General features: G+C 42.9%; 1 protein-coding gene across 5 annotated transcripts in view; it reads right to left on the reverse strand.

Annotated features, from left to right (window-relative positions):
• Positions 1–12,465, reverse strand: part of LOC106580373 (putative E3 ubiquitin-protein ligase HECTD4) — a 72,020-nt gene extending 59,555 nt beyond the window's left edge. For all 5 annotated transcript variants that reach the window (XM_014161358.3, XM_014161355.3, XM_014161357.3 and 2 more), the window contains exon 1: positions 11,791–12,465. In XM_014161358.3, the coding sequence (XP_014016833.1) occupies positions 11,791–11,937 (147 nt within the window). In that variant the 5' untranslated portion in view covers positions 11,938–12,465. The remainder of the gene's footprint in view (positions 1–11,790) is intronic.
• Positions 12,466–21,560: the final 9,095 nt, after the last annotated feature.

Consider the following 21,560-nt stretch of genomic DNA (forward strand, 5'->3'; position numbering starts at 1 on the left):
ATACATTAGTGTGGAAATAAACTATTCCTTGTTGAATTTCTAACCCACAGTAATTTTACATTACAATTGTATTCATGTTGCAGATGTTCTTACCCAGAGAAACAGTTAAATACACCGTTACATACTTTTTCTAAATAAGTGGTGTGAAAAATGTAGAGATTGTGGGGTTATTTCAGAGGAGATAAAAATACCAATATTGTGCATCATCTGCACTTAGGAAGCACTTGTGCCAGGTATCAATTACAGTGTGTAGCCCAAAACTCCACTACACCATTTAGTAGGCACATTTTTTATTGATTCAATTTCAGATAGACTAACGTTACGGTAACATTCGTTCATTGGAGGCTGGGATTGTGCACCGACCTTCTCCACCTTGTTCTGCAGAAGGGCTTCTACTCCATGATACTGATATAAATAGCCAGCATCTAAGCACCATGGGCTGATGGGATGCTGGATGACCTGATCAATCATGAGTTTGGCTAAGTTAGCCCAAATAGAGAGGCAGGTATTAATAATCCACACTAGACCATAAGGTCACATGACATAGGGAAACAGACTTAAACGCCCACAGCAGAAATCCACTTTTTCAAGCGGAAAGACGATGGCCAGAGCTTACCCATAATGTTAAGTCATCATCTTAGTCAAAGTATGATATAAACTCAGCAAAAAAAGAAACATCCTCTCACTGTCAACTGCGTTTATTTTCAGCAAACGTAACATGTGTAAATATTTGTATGAACATAACAAGATGCAACAACTGAGACATAAATTGAACAAGTTCCACAGACATGTGACTAACAGAAATGGAATAATGTGTCCCTGAACAAAGGGGAGGGGGTTAAAATCAAAAGTAACAGTCAGTATCAGTTGTGGCCACCAGCTGCATTAAGTACTGCAGTGCATCTCCTCCTCATGGACTGCACCAGATTTGCCAGTTCATGCTGTGAGATGTTACCCCACTCTTCCACCAAGGCACCTGCAAGTTCTCTGATATTTCTGGGGGGAATGGCCCTAGCCCTCACACTCCGATCCAACAGGTCCCAGACGTGCTCAATGGGATTGAGATCCGGGCACTTCACTGGCCATTACAGAACGCTGACATTCCTGTCTTGCAGGAAATCAAGCACAGAACGAGCAGTATGGCTGGTGGCATTGTCATGCTGGAGGGTCATGTCAGGATGAGCCTGCAGGAAGGGTACCACATGAGGGAGGAGGATGTCTTCCCTGTAACGCACAGCGTTGAGATTGCCTGCAATGACAACTAGCTGTCTGATGATGCTGTGACACACAGCCCCAGACCATGACGGACCCTCCACCTCCAAATCGATCCCGCTCCAGAGTACAGGCCTTGGTGTAACGCTCATTCCTTCGACGATAAACGCGAATCCGACCTTCACCCCTGGTGAGACAAAACCGCGACTCGTCAGTGAAGAGCACTTTTTGCCAGTCCTGTCTGGTCCAGCGACGGTGGGTTTGTGCCCATAGGCGACGTTGTTGCCAGTGATGTCTTGTGAGGACTTGCCTTACAACAGGCCTACAAGCCCTCAGTCCAGCCTCTCTCAGCCTATAGCGCACAGTCTGAGCACTGATGGAGGGATTGTGCGTTCCTGGTGTAACTCAGGCAGTTGTTGTTGCCATCCTGTACCTGTCCCGCAGGAGTGATGTTCGGATGTACTGATCCTGTGCAGGTGTTGTTACATGTGGTCTGCCACTGCGAGGATGATCAGCTGTCCGTCCTGTCTCCCTGTAGCGCTGTCTTAGGCGTCTCACAGTACGGACATCGCAATTTATTGCCCTGGCCACATCTGCAGTCCTCATGCCTCCTTGCAGCATGCCTAAGGCACGTTCACGCAGCTGAGCAGAGACCCTGGCATCTTTCTTTTGGTGATTTTTAGAGTCAGTAGAAAGGCCTCTTTAGTGTCCTAAGTTTTCATAACTGTGACCTTAATTGCCTACCGTCTGTAAGCTGTTAGTGTCTTAACGACCGTTCCACAGGTGCATGTTTATGGTTCATTGAACAAGCATGGGAAACAGTGTTTAAACCCTTTACAATAAAGATCTATGAAGTTATTTTGATTTTTATGATTTATCTTTGAAAGACAGTGTCCTGAAAAAGTGACGTTTCTTTTTTTGCTGAGTTTATTTGGGCTTGAAGTGAAAAATCCGAACTACCCACTTCGTGCAAATCTGTGTGAAAGAGGTGTCTTTCCTGTGAAATGACATACAAATTATTTTCAGCCTACATTTCGTTTCAGGGTTGGGTTTTATTTCAATGTTCCCACCTACCATCATGGCATTTTTTACTAATCAGAAACAGCTGCAAAGTTATTCCTCTTCTTGAATGAGATGAGTCAAACAGCCGTGTGTCCACTTGGCCACCCAGGCCATGGAGCAAATAAAACAGAAAATTATCATAATCCATTGGATAATTTGTACATTTTCACAGATTTTTTGTTCAGTCTGTATTAACAATATATATCTCTGAACATTTTAGTAATGGTATAATTGAGTGATATGATAGCATTTTGCAAACCTGCTCCCCCCCGTCGCCCCAAGAGGAATGGTTTTGTCCACTAAAGTTTTGAGTCACCACACGCTCCACTGCTTTGATTGGTGTAACATTAGCTAGAAACAACAAGTGTTTATCCAGATAGCGAAAAGGCACCAGCAAAATAAAATTCAAGGCTCTTATAGTTACAGTTGGAAGTCGGAAATGTACATACACCTTAGCCAAATACATTTAAACTCAGTTTTTCACATATCCTGACATTTAATCCTAGTAAAAATTCCCTGTCTTAGGTCAGTTAGGATCACCACTTTATTTTAAGAATGTGAAACGTCAGAATAGTAGAGAGAATGATTTATTTCAGCTTTTATTTCTTTCATCACATTCCTAATGGGTCAGAAGTTTACATACACTCAATTAGTATTTGGTAGCATTGCCTTTAAATTGTTTAACTTGGGTGAAACGTTACAGGTAGCCTTCCACAAGCTTCCCACAATAAGTTGGGTGAATTTTGGCCCATTCCTCCTGACAGAGCTGGTGTAACTGAGTCAGGTTTGTAGGCCTCCTTGCTCACACAGGCTTTTTCAGTTCTGCCCACAAATGTTCTATGGGATGGAGGTCAGGACTTTGGGATGGCCACTCCAATACCTTGACTTTGTTGTCCTTAAGCCATTTTGCCACAACTTTGGAAGTATGCTTGGGGTCATTGTCCATTTGGAAGACCCATTTGCGACCAAGCTTTAACTTCCTGACTGATGTCTTGAGACGTTGCTTCAATATATCCACATAATTTTCCATCCTCATGATTCCATCTATTTTGTTAAGTGCACCAGTCCCTCCTGCAGCAAAGCACCCCCACAACATGATGCTGCCACCCCAGTGCTTCACGGTTGGGAGGGCGTTCTTCGGCTTTCAAGCCTCCCCCTTTTTCCTCCAAACAAAATGGTCATTATGGCCAAACAGTTCTATTTTTGTTTCATCAGACTAGAGGACATTTCTCCAAAAAGTACGATCTTTGTCCTCATCTGCAGTTGCAAACCGTAGTCTGGCTTTTTTATGGCGGTTTTGGAGCAGTGGCATCTTCCTTGCTGAGCGGCCTTTCAGGTTATGTCGATATAGGACTCGTTTTACTGTGGATATAGATACTTTTGTACCTGTTTTCTCCAGCATCTTCACAAGGTCCTTTGCTGTTGTTCTGGGATTGATTTGCACTTTTCACACCAAAGTACGTTCATCTCTAGGAGACAGAACGCGTCTCCTTCTTGAGCGGTATGACGGCTGCGTGGTCCCATGGTCTTTATACTTGCGTACTATTGTTTGTACAGATGAACGTGGTATTTTCAGGCATTTGGAAATTGCTCCCAAGGATGAACCAGACTTGTGGAGGTCTACAATGTTTTTCTGAGGTCTTGGCTGATTTCTTTAGATTTTCCCATGATGTCAAGCAAAGAGGCACTGAGTTTGAAGGTAGGCCTTGAAATCCATCCACAGGTACACCTCCAATTGACTCAAATTATGTCAATTAGCCTATCAGAAGCTTCTAAAGCAATGACATAATTTTATGGAATTTTCCAAAGGCACAGTCAACTTAGCGTATGTAAACTTCTGACCCACTGGAATTGTGATACAGTGAATTATAAGTGAAATAATCTGTCTGTAAGCAATTGTTGGAAACATGACTTGTGTCATGCACAAATTAGATGTCCTAACCGACTTGCCAAAACTATAGTTTGTTAAGAAGAAATTTGTGGAGTGGTTGAAAAACGAGTTTTAATGACTCCAACCTAAGTGTATGTAAACTTCCAACTTCAACTGTACATGTCCTGATCAAAGTAATTTTAGCCTATCATTTCACTTCCCTTGTGAGAATCATGAGCATGGGCTGACTTGGCTTCGCTGTAACCACAGCTGATTGCGGATTTGCGGCCGCAATTTATTAGGGATGCATATTAGGGATGCACCGATATGAAATCTGTCCGATACCGATATCCAATATTTTCTTTGACGAAAAACCCGATACCGATACCCGATATTTAAAAATGTAGCAGCCTTTTAAGCAGTCTACTACAGTTAACATTTACATTTTAGTCATTTACCAGACACTCTTATCCAGAGCGACTTACAGTAGTGAATGCATACATTTTTTGTTGTTGTTGTGGGAATCGAACCCACAACCCTGGCTTTGCAAACACCATGCTCTACCAACTGAGCTACAGGGTGTTAAATAGTTGACTGACACACACACACACACACACACACACACACACACACACACACACACACACACACACACACACACACACACACACACACACACACACACACACACACACACACACACACACACACACACACACACACACACACACACACACACACACACACACAAAAAAAAGTTATTTTGTTGGCATTTACATATGTCCCAATTACCAGTAAAACATTTTTTTTTAAATTCACTTACAGCTGTAATGTTTTGTTAAATTGTTCATTCGTTTCATTCTCAACCAAGATTTCATCATACATGTCAAGAAGTGAAGTTTCAGCTCTGTCTGTCCGTGGCCTCATGTCGTGTGTCCTCTTCCTCGGTGCGCACTATCACTGTGTCTGTTTCCATCTTCTCCAGCTGTGTCTAATATTTCCCATAAATCCTGTTTCTTGTCTGCGTTGAAGTAGCAGTCCTTGTACCTAGCATCAAGCATGGTGGCGACACAGTATAGAGGCTCAGAGAGAATACCACCGACTCGCTTGTTCACAGCCTCTAGTAGAGTACTTTTGCAAGTTTTAACCCCACGGTCTGTGTTAGCAGTTTTGTTCTACGAAATCCTCGTCGACCCACTGTGCTGTCAGACTCAGCATGCTCATGGGCAGTGTCCGAAATTAACTTTTTGTCTCACCTGCCAAGGGTACTGGTAGATGAAAAAAATCCACCAGCCAAGCATATTTTTTACCAGACAAAATAATAAATTGCCTTTTCGTGTCACAAATACATTCATTTCAGTACATGTTGAATACAAACTTAAAGAAGCCAGATCAAAATTTGAAACAACATTTTTATATATTGATCAACGGTTAATCAAATCAAGTTTATTTGCAGAGCACATTTAAAAACTGTAGTTGACCAAAAGTGCTGTACAGAGTGAAAACACGCCAATCACAATGAAATAAACAAAACATATCAGATACAACCAATAAGAGTACATAGCAGTGAAAATAGGGCAACAGCAATTGTAAAATACAATTATGAGAAGTGCAGTGGACATAGAACTGGTGCTCTCCTGATACAAAGGGGAAACAGGTCTACAAATCCTTTACTTTGAGTAGAAATACCCTGATTAAATACAGATAAAAAAGAGGCTTATCAGATGCTGGTTAATTTTGGCTGTGGCTAGATTTAAGAGGTGAACCAAAGCTATTTTGAGGTGAACCAAAGCTTATCAACGTCTGAGAAATAACCTACAATACTGGACCACGTCTGCTAAATAGACTTAAAAACTCGCTACAAAAAGTACTAGTCTAGCTACAAGAGTAACAACATTTTCACTTACTCGCAGATCCACTCGAAGTCAGAAAGTGGTCTCGCCTTCTTGCCAATGGCATGTACAGTCCTAAACAGTATCTTCATCTTCGTGCTGGTCTGTTCTGACATTGCCATTAGCGCCGTCACAGAGGCTGTCAAGAGGAGAGGCTCCGATTGAGGCCGGGACATAGACACGCAGGCAATGTGACACTTGCTGTGTGCATGGTCACAAATGTTCTCCAGCTTCATAATTCTATTTATGATGACAAATTAGTTGTTTCTGCTTTTATCTTTAGCATACTGGCGACACACAGAACAACTCATCACCACAGCCTCCGCATCATACTGTAGCCAGCCTCTTGAAACTCCTTTATCGCCAAACCTCTATTTCTCACAAAACTTTCTTTATGTGATTCATCCTCCTTTTTGTCGGTGGGTTTTCGTTTTAAAGTTGGCTTACTCCAGGTAAATGTCGCCACATAACAGCTATTTAATGAACGGTAGCTAGCAGCAGACCCGTGGCAAGTGAGCGATGTCGAGTAGCCGATGTACCGTACGGTAAACAGTGCCGTGAAACTAGGAGCACTAGAGATGGTCTGTGGTAAGCTGGCAAACATAAGTAATTTCCTCCGAGCCATCATGCCAGATATTTTATTACATTACTATTTTGGTACAAACATTTACCCGCCAGTGTGGCGGATAGCCTTCTGAGATTCTCGCTAAATGGAAAATCTACCCGCATTTGGCGCTTGGCAGGTGTTTATTTCGGGTGTTCATGCTCATGGGGCTGACATCGCTGTTACAAATGTCAGTCGTAAAGCTAATAGCAGTGACGCCCATAGCAAGTAGCTCATGGATGTGCGTTTCAACAATACTGTGTAACTACGGTAGGGCAACATCTGAGGTCGAGGTGCTCGACCAGTCAGCGGGAGCCAACATCATCCACAACAGAGAACGTTTGATTGTCAAGGGCAATGAATTTCATTATCTTGGCGTTAATGGATTTCGCCTTTGAGTTGTCTCACTGAAATTCTCTTACTCTTTCAAATGACTGCTTGACATGAACTTGTTTAGTTTTTTTCTGCTTTTGTTCTAAGTAGTCGCTGAACGTCTGGGGGTGATGCACTTTCAAATGAGTAATAAAGTTTGTGGTATTGAAAGATTTCACTTTCTCCCCTCCTCGGGAACTAATAGCACCACAAACATTGCATATGGCCTTTTTGTTATCTTCCTTTGAAACTTCAAAATAGATCCACACAGCAGACATTGTGGGCTAGGTTAGGAATGCTGTGTTGCACGTGTAGCGCTGTATTTTCCGTGGCGTCATTACGTCATCTACCTACGTTATATAGGTATGTACGTCAGCTTTGACATCGGTTTTGCACGTTGACATTAAACTAGACATCGGGCCGATGCCGACATTTTTAGCTAATATCGGCCGATTCCGATATGCTTACCGATATATCGTGCATCCCTACAATTTATGGAAGATGCCAAAACTTGAGATAACAATAGATGGCGAAGTCAAAGACAGGCCAGCGGTTCCCATCTGTGGCGAAGTTTTCCCTAAATCAATACTTATGACTATCCAGCTCGAGAACCAGCCATAAGCCTTGTTCACATTGGCAGTTTGAAGAAACTCAAATTCAATTTCTTTGCATATCCGATTCTGTTCTTTTTCCTGCAGTCTGAACAGCAAAAAAGCACCAAGTACAGATATTTCACGCCACACCTTCGTAGGTGGTTTGAAGTCAGATACAAATCTGATTCCTGGCCATGTGACTTGTCATAATGGTCAAATCTGAATTGCATGCAAAACATGCAATTCATGTGGGGGGCTGATTTGTGCAGCCCTGTTAACCTCCTTCTCACATAAGAGTGAGGTTAGTGAGAGCAGGGGGAGGGTGGACAGTGGTGACAGTACAATAACCAGACACAGTGCAGATGCTCAGGTTACATTCCATCCATACTTCCACTGCAGAGAGGACAAGCAACAACACCCGTCAGACCCAGAGCTAATCCAGTCCCACTATGAAGCAGCATAATCAAGATGTCACACTACTGCACATGGGGCACAGGTCTACGGCTAGCTAACACAGCTGCTCCATCGCCCCTGTCATTGCTCCATCCTTACGAAAAATAAGAACATTTTAGAAGCAGGAGGTGTACGCAGTGAAGTCTAGTGCTCTCAGTTTGATTCATTGTCAATGTTCATCTGTAGCATGCCATCTGTCTGTTACCATCTATCAATCTATGTCCCATTTATTTGTCGGTGTTTAGGTCTACCATCACTGATATGGCTTTAAAATAAAGAGCGTGCAAAAATTGCGCATCGGCCATTGCACGTGCACTAGGCTTCATTGCAAAGTTTATTTAGGACATTACATTTACTATTAGATTAATACATGGCTATTAGCAATAGGTGTTATAGAGTTAGTGATCAAGCTAATGTGTTTTGAGTTTCCACTTCCTCAGGTGGTGAATGAGCATCAATTGATTTAGGCCTATATAATATTAATGCATATAAAGACGAAGGCAAATTTATGTCTATTAAACAAACAAATCAGACCCTATTTTGACAGTAAAATAACACAAATAGCCTAATTGTCAACCCAGAATTCATGATAGTCACTGGATTAAGTTGGACAACAAAATATTTTGAATGAAGCATTCTTGCTTGGAAATGTTAGATGTAACAACTTATTTATTTAATACCATCTCAGTAGTCTATTAGACTTTCTTAAAGTATTGTGAATGACTTTATAAGATGAATGAAATTAATTATATTGTGCGACACTGCGAAACACATTTTTTGGGTGCCACCAAATCATGGGCTTGTCCCACCAACTGAAAAAGTTAGTGGCACCAGTGACACCAGGGGAAAATATTAGTCCGGAGCCATGATGATGTCAGGGTTGACTGGACAGGGCCTTTTAACATTAGAACCACCTGGCCTTTCAGCCTTCATGTACCCACTAGAGAACATAGCTGGGCGTTCCATTTAGCATATGCACATCAACCCGCAAGGTGTACAAACATAAGCGCCAACACTTGATAAATAGTGCATAAACTATTGTAAATGATGAATTGAATGAAGAAATATAAACATAAAAAAGGATATGTTTTATATAATTCTACAAAGTCCTAGAAAAAACCTAGGCCTATAGCCTATTTTCAATTCCCTTACAATAAAAAATTATGTAATCTATTTGATCAACTTTATTTGTAGATTTGATTAGTAATAGAGTTATAGTAATTAATGAAGTTCAGTTACAGCTTATTTTTGACAAAGTAGAAACTAAAAATATTATAATAATATAACCAGCCAGTTGCACAGGTGAAATTGTTTGCCATTTTCCTAAACAAAAGCACAAGAACAATTGTAAAGGATAAATAGCATAAAGAAATATTTTTGTTAATATATTCATGACAAGATATAAAAAGTCATTTGTTGATTGAATGGGACACTGTATTGTGTCCTTATATGTGTGCCTTTACACATGAATCAATCTCCTCTTCATGCTTTGGGTCCACAGTCAGCACACAGCGTTGGGGCTTTGTGTGAGCAAACCCCACCAACAAAATCCCACCACTGTGTGGGGCACTGCACACAGTTCTCATGGGCCTTGTTTCGTGTGCACCTGCCGCAGGTGTCGCATAATCTCTCTGAAGCGGTTGCGTGGAATGCTCCACCCCATACCTATCAGACCAAAATGACTCCACATCAATGCTCTTCCACCATGTGCCCCGCAGACATATAAAGGTCCAATAAATGCTTTGAGTCCAGACATGTCCCACATACTGTTTCCTTTACTGTGCGCATGAGCAACAGTACAATCGCTGATGTGCTGCAACATCTACACGTCACATACCGTAAACTCGTCACTCTTTTCTTCCCAAACCGTGCCATCCCTCCCCAATTCCAGTCTCATCGTGGCAGTTGAGATCACTACCTCAGTTGGCTCTGTTCTGGTTTTTCTGCGGCGAGGTTCAGGCATCGGAGGCGAAGGATCGAAGTGAACATCAGAATCAGATTTAGACTCTTCATCAGCAACGTCGATTTCAAGATCCGATCCTCCATCCTACTCATCTAAATGCTGCAGCATTTGCAATGCTGTCAGTGCGTACATTAGTTTGTTTCGGCTTGCCATTGTGAACTACACACATTATTTTGTACTCAGTGTCTGATTTGACTCTCAAGAGGGGAAATTATATACCATTTCCAGCCTTTCATAATAAAATAATTAGACCACCCACAATTCTTCATCATCATTACACTATTGTTCTAAATTCCATCCTCATCATTCAGATGAAATTCAATCACCTTTTCACCCTCCTCATCATTCAGTTCATTGAAGTCAAATGCAGCATTATCTGTTTCTATCTGATTTCTATCGCCCACTCATCCACCGACAACAGAATAGAATATTTTAATTGTACGTTTAGTATGTTACTCTTTTTTGCTTAGTAGCCAGAGCAATGCTGCCGTGCGAGTGGTCTTGTGCTGAATGCATGGGCAGCATAGATATTCTTGGAAAAAGTTAAATTTGGAAATCTTGAATTTTGAGAGATATTTGATGAAGGTGGGTGTCATAGAAACTGCAGAACATGTTCTTTCTGATACTATAGAAATCAAAATGTTTTATCTGCATGTGACTGAAGGAGGATTTGATAAAGTAAGCTGTGTGTGAATATTTCTGAAGGCACTGGGCAAGAGAAAAAAAACGTCGTAATTAATTTTGAATTCAGGCTGTAACAACAAAATATAGAATAAGTCAAGGGGTATGAATAAGTCAAGGGGCGGCAGGTAGCCTAGTGGTTTGAGTGTTGGGCCAGTAACCGAAAGGTTGCTAGATCGAATCCCCGAGCTGACAAGGTAAAAATCTGTTGTTCTGCTTCTGAACAAGGCAGTTAACCCACTGCTCCTAGGCCGCCATTGTAAATAAGAATGTTCTTAACTGACTTTCCTAGTTAAATAAAGGAAAAATAAAAATGAATACTTTCTAAAGGCACTGTATATAATGTCAAGCGTGCCAATGATGAAGCATTCTGTGCTGAACAAGACCTTTTGGCTACCTACTGGCTTGAGGAGCTTTCAGGAACGCTGAATTTACTGTTTCCTATTGTATTTGTCCAGTTTGTGTGCCATGCCAATGTGCTTTGAAGAATTTAAGTGACGCTTGGGTGAGCTGATGAATACAACAATAATAGCCTGCCACCACTCAAGAGCACCCAATGTCTGGACCAGAGGGGACACGGTTCCCACAAAGGGTGGGGATTTAAAGGCCATGATAATAAGCTACCCTTGCTAGCTAGCTACGTCGTGAGTCATCATGCCTACACAGTGTTATTCATATAGCAACTAACATTATCTACCTCTTCAAAATGTAGACTATCTGCTAACTAGCCTGTTACAGTAAACAATGGTCAACGTTATGCTTCAATGTTCTCTTTAGTTAACTAGCATAGTTATAGGTTAGCTATCTGCATGTCATGCTCCTCGTCAAGCCGACGTTGGCGTCCTTAGCTAGCTAATTTTACACATGGACATGACTAGCTAAAAATGTGTTGCTATTAATGTGACTTTATTCATATGGAATTATATAACGTGCTGCTTGGCAATCCCTGTTAGTTAATGCTGAGCGGGTAGGTAGGTAGCTAGCGCTTGACCATTTAGCTAGCTAAGTTAACTAACGTTAGCTGTGTTCGCTTTCTCCAAGAAAACATTCGAAATGCAACCGTTGAGATGCAGACTAACAGTACTCACCTCCTGCTCAGTGTCCCCCTGCTCAGACACACAGATTTCACTGGGCAGTTCAGCCAGATCCGTGACCCGAATCAGTCCATCGTGAAGGAAAATAGTCTCTTCCTTCACTGACAACCACTGGGACGAATCCACGGCCCCGGAGCCCATCTCTCTCTCCTCCGAGAAAAATGCTAGAAAGGTTGAACATTAAAACAAATCCAATCCGAAATGACAACAACACTACCCGACAGACATGCTGTCAGTCAGATGAGAAACTCAGACCTACTCCGATCCAGCTAGCTAGCTTGGTAACGCCAATCGTACTACCAAATATTTGTGGGTACCACTTTGCTGCTAAGGGTGCTAGCTATCGAGGCTTGCTAGCGAACATAGGTCAGCCAGCTGATCAGACTGTGTGGGGCAGGCTCTTTCTTCAGCTACCAACTGTACCATTGAGCATATCGTACTGTCTTTACAGAGCAGTGGGCGTGACACTGTCTCTAAACCGTAATATTTAGAGCATAGTTTAGTAATTGACTGTCTTCTCCAGCTGAACACGAAGTCTGAGCATAACCAAAACACGATAAGAATGCAGGAAAAACGGCTCCGATGATGGTCCAACAACGGATTATTAGTGGCCGGACAGATAATGGAAACCCCACAGCTGTCGATGAGACGCCATGTTTCTTAGGCCAACAGTTACTGTTCCCAGCATACATTGCGATTTAGCCTACAATAAACATGTCAACAAATTGAACCCCCTAATATGAATTTATTATCAATACTAAGATTATATGTATCGTCATAGTTTGTTTAATACTCATGGTTTAATTTGTACATTTTCTGATTGTGGTGACAATGTTGGTAAATTATGACAACCTGACACAATATTCAAAGCAAAAGCCTTTAGGTATGAAGTGCAACACTGTTTACACTACACAATTCAACATTATCCACTGATGACACTCAAAATAAAAAACAATTATTCATTAATATGTGTAAAGGTAGGTGGTCAATCGCCTTACTGTTAAAGGTACGAGGGCGCCACCTCCTGAGCATTTTTTAAGGCTCTTGGCTGAAAGATAGTGCACCTTTACAACATTAGGGAAGCTTGTAATCTGAGATAACGAAAAACAGATATTAGTTATATTTAGGTGCTTTAATCGAGAAGTACATAGACTTAATATAAATATATTAAATGAAAACCATTTGTCAGGGGTCTTCTCACAATTCACAACTCTAGTTATTATTTAGTTATTATCTAGTTATTATCATTATTTACAGTTGAAATCAAAGGTTTAGGGTTTGGATCAGGATGGTATTTCGAGCAGCAACACAAGTCCGTTTTGCATAAGGCTTGCAAAACTTACAGGTTGATGTTAGACAGATGTATTGCATACTGTATACACGATACAAAATTATTCCCATTCTGGTAACTGGTAAGGGGGCTGATGTTTGGGAGACATCAGCCTAGGTTTTTTGGGGCTCAATGATCCTTAGACATAGTTTATAGAGGCGAACAGGAGTCCCTCTTTTTGTATCTTTACTTGTGCCCTGAGCGTTGTCTTCCTCTTTCCTCCATATTTTAAAATACTTGAATTAGGCCCCCCCCCACAATTTTTTTATTATTATTTTTTTAATATAAAATAAAAAATATTATATGTTAAGATCCCACAAGCACTGTTTCAACTGTATACAGTATACTGCTATAGCCTATTTATTATTGTTATCACATTGGCACTAGGTAGAACAGTGACACATTGCGTGTAACAATTAGCAATAATCAGCTTTGTGAAGAGATCACATTAAAAAGTCTAAGAGCCAGTTGTGGCTCTTTGCAAATATATCACGTTTTAATTGAGCCAACCTTTTCCCCAAAGACAGTCTTTTAAACTTCACACATCAAGGCAGAATAGAGACACAAAGTCCTGCAGGACGGATAGGAGAATCTTGGTCCTCTCCAAGTATCTGATCTGACCAGCCAGCAATGTGGTGGAGGAAGCGGAGAGAGATCGAGGGACAGAGGAGAATGATGATCCAAGTAGACAGTCAGTGGATAAGAATTAAGAGATGTTGAGAGAAATACGCAAACAATTTCAGAAAGGAAATAGGGGGGACACAGTTTGCTGGTGTGTGTGTGTGTATACATACGTGTGTGTATGCATGCGTGTGTGCGTAAGAGATGTGTTAATGCATAAAGTAGTTATCTAATCCATTTCAAGGAAGGTAACTAACTGCAAGTTAGAGCAGATCCTCTTAATTAATCACAGTAAATCTAAGAGTGAAAGAGCTCAATATAGAGCCACAAATGTGCCAGAGTGCAAGATTGTACTGTATGTACCGGTATACGGCTACTGTCTCACCTGCGGGTGCAATCACAATGGTACAGTCTTTGATTCCATGTTGTGAAGATCATCTCTCTTCTCCAGAGGGGGAATATTGTATTTACATTCATCCAAATGCTTGAGGGTCCCACAAAGGAGCAGGCTATCTGTAACACAGAGAATAACAGAACATGGTGTAGCTACATGAGTCATGATGATGTAACTGATAAATTACACAATTACGACCTTTCCCTTCAATCAGATCCATACTGCTTTATATCTATATAGACAAAGCCACATCGTTTGTTATCCTCCATGGCTGAATTTTTACTGAGGCAGTTTGTATTATACTTCACAACACAAAACCACTGTTTGTGATCAGGTGGTTTTCTTGGTTATAATATTGTCCATGCTATGGACCCTAACTATTCAAAACCACCTTTTTAATCTTCTTCTATGATATCATGGCGGTCCGCAAACAATCGTTTAGGTGCATGCCGCCACCTACCGTGCTGGAATGTACGATCAATCATGATCTGCCCAATTCTGTACTACCATGAATTCAAAAAATTAAAATCCCTACTAACTTCTACCATATACTCCCACTCCCCCCAAAACCCCTCCCCAACCCCCCTAAACTTGATCTACATCATACTGAAACACTCCACCCTTGGGATTGTTCAGCATGTCAACAACGATTTCAACAGCAACATCTATCTACTATTTTGCAGTCTCCACAATAATCTTCAACCTGGCATTTCTGCTTTCCACAACCCAAGTCGTATTGATAACCTTACAAATAAAAGCTATGAAGCCAACTTTATTCATTATCAAAGTGACCTTTGACACCGCACATTCATGAGCACAAGATTTCTGAACAGGCCTCCAAACCATGCCAGGACCAGCAGAAACACTAGACCCGACAGTAGGTCCACTTATTACAGGAGCAGCCATGGAAGCTCCATCATTCCACATTGTAGTTCCACCAATCTGTCTCACAGCCTCTGCATATGATACATTATGACTAATTCTATATCTCAGAGCCTCTCTCTGCACCTGGCATCCACCAAATGCTGCACTATGTTCCCCCCACAATTCCAACACTTAACCTTCACATTGCTCCCACATTTACCATAATCATGTTCCCCTCCACACTTGACACATCTTTCCTTCCTTTACATTGAACAGTGTGTCCCATTCTTTGGCATTTAAAAAATGGGGATGGGACAAATTCTCTGACATTGAAACTAAGGAATCCTAGCTGTACTTTCCCAGACATAACCTTCTCAAACCTCAGCAGCACTGATAGGCTTTCACTTATTTGAACTTCTTTCCTACTGATTAACCTTTTGGCCTCAATCACTCTTCCTCCCTTCACATTTTCTTTAATATCATCTATGGACATAGATATTGGGACCCTAGTAATGACTCCCTTAAATCTAGCATAAAGACAAGGGACATGGCTTTTAATCTTCGTCAAATTAAGCTTTTCCATTTTCAGAATCTTCTCTTGCTGGGCCTGGCTACCACAAACTATTAGCAATCTGCCATTTCCAATGAATCAAGATACTTTCACTTCAACTACCTCTTTCTCTACAGCATTAGTTAGTCGGATAGGGTGTAAGTGTGGTCTCATCAAACACTATCACCACTTTCTACTCCAACACATCATTACTCTTGCTTCCTACTTTGGCCTTCTTTATGCTTTCTTAACTAGACGCTCCACTGCTTTCTGTATCATGATCTCTCTTCTTCCTATGTCTTTCCACTACAGACCATTCTGGTCCTTGACCCTCATCCTCCCACTCCATAACATCAGAACTGACACCCATATTGTTTGCATTCCAGCACAGCTGTTGCTTCACCAACTTTTTCTCCATTTTGTCCGCACTACTCGCCGCCATTTCCGACAAACTCATATCTTTCTGACAGATAAGATCTAAACCAGGCCAGAACTTGTCCGTGTAGACCAATTTGGGTTTCCAATCTCTCCAAAAGAATGTGGTAATCGATGGTATCAAAAGCAGCACTAAGGTCTAAGAGCACGAGGACAGATGCAGAGCCTCGGTCTGACGCCATTAAAAGGTAATTTACCACCTTCACAAGTGCCATCTCAGTGCTATGATGGGGTCTAAAACTAGACTGAAGCGTTTCGTATACATTGTTTGTCTTCAGGAAGGCAGTGAGTTGCTGCTCAACAGCTTTTTCCCCAAAAATTGAGAGGAATGGGAGATTCGATATAGGCCAATAGTTTTATTTTTCTGGGTCAAGGTTTGGCTTTTGCAAGAGAGGCTTTATTACTGCCACTTTTAGTGAGTTTGGTACACATCCGGGAGATAGAGAGACATTTATTATGTTCAACATAGGAGGGCCTAGTACAGGAAGCAGCTCTTTCAGTAGTTTAGTTGGAATAGGGTCCAGTATGCAGCTTGAAGGTTTAGAGGCCATGATTATTTTTCATCAATATTTCAAGAGATATAGTATTAAAAAACTTGAGTGTCTCCCTTGATCCTAGGTCCTGGCAGTGTTGTGCAGACTCAGGACAACTGAGCTTTGGAGGAATACGCAGAAGAGTCCGTAAATTGCTTTCTAATGAGCATGATCTTTTCGTCAAAGAAGTTCATGAATTTATCACTGCTGAAGTGAAATCCATCCTCTCCTGGGGAATGCTGCTTTTTAGTTAACTTTGCGACAGTATCAAAAACACATTTTGGATTGTTCTTATTTTCCTCAATTAAGTTGGAAAAATAGGATGATCGAGCAGCAGTGAGGGCTCTTCGATACTGCACGGTACTGTCTTTCCAAGCTAGTCGGAAAATCTCCAGTTTGGTGTAGCGCCTTTGCCGTTCCAATTTTCTGGAAGCTTGCTTCAGAGCTCGGGTATTTTCTGTATACCAGGGAGCTAATTTCTTATGACAAATGTTATTGTTTTTTAGGGGTGCTACTGAATCTAGGGTATTACGCAAGGTTAAATTGAGTTCCTCAGTTAGGTGGTTAACTGATTTTTTTTGCGATTGAGATGTGCCGCGCTGCTCTACTTAGCTCTATGGAATTGTTTTAAGGTCATACCAAGGATCATTTTATAACCACCAGCATCCAGAATAAACAAAGAATGGGTACAAAACCCGTCGCGCACCAGACAACAATGTGCACAAGCACTTACAAACAACCAATACCACACAAAGACATGGGGGGAACAGAGGGTTAAATACACAACACGTAATGAGGGAATGAAAAAGAGGTGTGTGGGAAAACAAGACAAAACAAATGGAAAATGAAAAATGGATCGGCGATGGCTAGAAGTCCGGTGACGTCGACCGCCGAACACCGCCCGAACAAGGAAAGGAACCGACTTCGGCAGAAGTTGTAACAGTTCCCCCCTTGATGCGCGGCTACAGCAGCGCACCGACACCGGCCTCGGGGACGACCTGGAGGGCGAGGTGCAGGGCGATCCGGATGGAGACGGTGGAACTCCCGCAGCATTGAAAGGTCCAACACGTCCTCCACCGGAACCCAGCATCTCTCCTCCGGACCATACCCCTCCCAGTCCACGAGGTACTGAAGGCCCCTCGCCCGACGCCTCGAATCCAGTATAGAACGAACGGAGTACACCGGGGCCCCCTCGATGTCCAGAGGGTGTGGAGGAACCTCCCGCACCTCAGACTCCAGGAGCGGGCCAACCACCACCGGCCTGAGGAGAGACACATGGAACAAGGGATTAATACGGTAATCGGGGGGAGCTGTAACCTGTAACTCACCTTGTTCAGTCTCCTCAGGACTTTAAATGGCCCCACAAACCGCGGACCCAGCTTCCGGCAGGGCAGGCGGAGGGGCAGGTTTCGGGTCGAGAGCCAGACCCGGTCCCCCGGTGCGAACACCGGGGCCTCACTGCGGTGACGGTCTGCGCCGGCTTTCTGGCGCAGCACGGCGCGCTGAAGGTGAACATGGGCGGCTACCCATGTTTCCTCCAAGTTACAGTTGTCCACCGGAACCAGTCGTCCACCGCAGGAGCCTCGGTCTGACTCTGATGCCAAGGAGCCAGAACCGGCTGATACCCCAGTACGCACTGGAAGGGGGAGAGGTTAGTGGAGCAGTGGCAGAGTGAGTTCTGGGCCACCACCATGACGGACCCTCCACTTCCAAATCGATCCCACTCCAGAGTACAGGCCTCGGTTTAACGCTCATTCCTTCGACGATAAACCCGAATCCGACCTTCACCCCAAAACCACGACTCGTCAGTGAAGAGCACTTTTTGCCAGTCCTGTCTGGTCCAGCGAAGGTGAGTTTGTGCCCATAGGCGACGTTGTTGCCGGTGATGTCTGGTGAGGACTTGCCTTACAACAGGCCTACAAGCCCTCAGTCCAGCCTCTCTCAGCCTATTATGGACAGTCTGAGCACTGATGGAGGGATTGTGCGTTCCTGGTGTAACTCGGGCAGTTGTTGTTGCCATGTCCCGCAGGTGTGATGTTCGGATGTACCAAACAGACGTGGTCTGCCACTGCGAGGACGATCAGCTGTCCGTCCTGTCTCCCTGTAGCGCTGTCTTAGGCGTCTCATAGTACAGACATTGCAATTTATTGCCCTGGCCACATCTGCAGTCCTCATGCCTCCTTGCAGCATGCCTAAGGCACGTTCACGCAGATGAGCAGGGAGGGACCCTGGGCATCTTTCTTTTGGTGTTTTTCAGAGTCAGTAGAAAGGCCTCTTTAGTGTCCTAAGTTTTCATAACTGTGACCTTAATTGCCTACCGTCTGTAAGCTGTTAGTGTCAGGAGGCTGAAGAAATTTGTTTTGTCACCAAAAACACTCACAAAGTTTTACAAATGCACAATTGAGAGTATCCTGTCGGGCTGTATCACAGCCTGGTACGGCAACTGCTTCCGCCCACAACTGTGAGGCTCTCCAGAGGGTGATGCGGTCTGCACAACGCATCACCAGGGGCAAACTTCCTGCCCTCCAGGACACCTACATCACCCGATGTCACAGGAAGGCCAAAAAGATCATCAAGGACAACAACCACCCGAGTCATTGCCTGTTCACCCCACTATCATCCAGAAGGCGAGGTCAGTACAGGTGCATCAAAGCTGGGACCGAGAGACTGAAAAACAGCTTCTATCTCAAACAGCCATCACTAATATTGAGTGGCTGCTGCCAACATACAGACTCAAATCTCTAGCCACTTTAATAATTAGATGTAATAAATGTATCACTAGTCACATTAAACAATGTCACTTTATATAATGTTTCCATACCCTACATTACTCATCTCATATGTATATACTGTACTATATACCATCTATTGCATCTTGCCTATGCCGCACGGCCATCGCTCATCCATATACTTATATGTACTTATTCTTATTCATCCCTTTACACTTGTGTGTATAAGGTAGTTGTTGTGAAATTGTTAGATTACTTGTCAGATATTACTGCACTTTTGGAACTAGAAGCACAAGCATTTCGCTACATTCGCATTAACATCTGCTAACCATGTGCATGTTACCAATAACATTTGATTTGATTTGATGTAGGTGTGCAATAATGTATTCTTTGGCCCTGGTAGGGGCCACGAATGTGTTCTGCTCGCCGGAGGGAGTAGTGATCTTCAGCACTACTGGGTAGAGAATGCCAAACTTGCTGTTCAGACAGGGATGTAGGAGCCCCCTCACCTCGTTGAAGGCTGACCTCTTCTTCATGACTGCCGCCGTGAAGTCCAGGTAAATGTGAATCTTCTGGCTGTCGTAGGTGATGGGAGCCACTCATGTAGCCTTACAGAGAGCATCCTCCTTCTCCTGAAGGTAATGGAATTTGTCCTCACCGAAGAATGGGGCAGCTACCCGTTCTTCGGTGAGGACTGTAAGCTTCTGTGCGCACGGTCAAGGGTGGGGGCGTAATCAAGGCCTAGAATTTCCTGTAGCAGTTTAGCTATGAACAGGGTAGATTGCAATCCGCCTACGGATTAAGTCCCTCTCTCACACCGAAAATGCAACACTTCCCCCAGTGCTGCCTGTTCTCAAGGTTCTCCACCTTGGAAGTAAGTTTGACGACATCTGATGATAGCTGGTTGACTTGCTCTTCCAGTGTCACTACTTTGTCAGAGTAAGTATTTGTGCCTTCCAGGCTATTCGGATGGGTTTCACTAAGTCTTCTTTAACGAAGTCAATCTTTGTGTTGACCTCAGTGGCGAGAGTGGCTATTTGTGTGGATAGGTCAGTGGATAGTGACTCCACCTTAGCCAGCACCGTCTGTTCAGACTTAACGATAGCCACCATTACCTTGGCTAGGTCGGGGGGATCAGAGTCCGTGTCAGTGTCCGGTGAGACCTAGGCTTTTGTGTTTCGTGGCCGTTGTTGTTTCGACATTTTATAATGAAAAGGCCAAAAATGTATGAAAAAATTGCCAAATTTGTGAATTGAGTTTGATTCCTAATTAAATGTTACAAAAGTAACACAGTAGGGAAGGTGTTGGTCAAGAATTAATAGTAAATTGTTCACCCTGGACAGGAGCACCGAGAAAACGGTCACCAGCTCCCCAAATTACATGTATCTAACCCCTTATTTTTGGCACTAAGCAGTCTCCATATATACTTCCATTATTTTAACTGGTAAAGGTGGACCTTCAGACAAGTCTTGTGAGGCCTGTGGTTGAGCAAAACAGCCGACATGTAAGTGTTCGTGATGTCTCATGGTCTGACAAACACCGCTCTAGCGCTGTCACCTTTCACCGCAGATGCGGAAACGTGAGATAGGCGGATGCGGTGGATTGAGACGCATCCAATGCTGAGACCACCGGACAGCTGATGAAACTGTGGGTTTGTACAACCAAATCATTTCTGCACAAACTGTCAGAAACCGTCCCAGGGAAGCTCATCTGTGTGCTCGTCATCCTAAACCAAGGTCTTGACCTGACTGCAGTTCGGCCTCCTAACTGACTTCAGTTTGTCTGTTTCAGTCAGCTGACAAACACTGCTCTAGCTCTGTCACCTTTCACAGCAGATGCGGAAACGTTATGTAGGCGGTTGCGGTGGATTGAAACGCATCCAATGCAAAAAAACCCCCATATATCTCTAGCTTAAACAGACAGATTTTTATAGGGATTTTTGTATTATGCTAATTTGATTTCCACGGGGGAGCAGACATCGACCTTAGGGGGTGCTGCAGCACCCTCAGCACCCATACTTCCTGCGGCTATGCATGGGGGTTATATCATTTTCCATATAAATGGAAGACAGGTCTCAGACAATTTCGTATTATTCTGTACGTAAATCCGAGACACTAGTATGATATGTTACGTTTCATATGGTATGTATTAATTTGTGGATGTCCATCACCGATTTCGCATGATATGTTACGAATTACAATTCCTTTTATATGTTACAAATTTGCGAAACGTACTATATGTTACGAATTCTAGCTAATTGGCTAACGTTAGCTTAAGGTTAGGGTTAGGGGAAGGGTTAGCTAAAAGG

This window comes from Salmo salar, chromosome 20 (assembly GCF_965601325.2).
Source record: "Salmo salar chromosome 20, fSalSal1, whole genome shotgun sequence".
Classification (NCBI taxonomy): domain Eukaryota; kingdom Metazoa; phylum Chordata; class Actinopteri; order Salmoniformes; family Salmonidae; genus Salmo; species Salmo salar.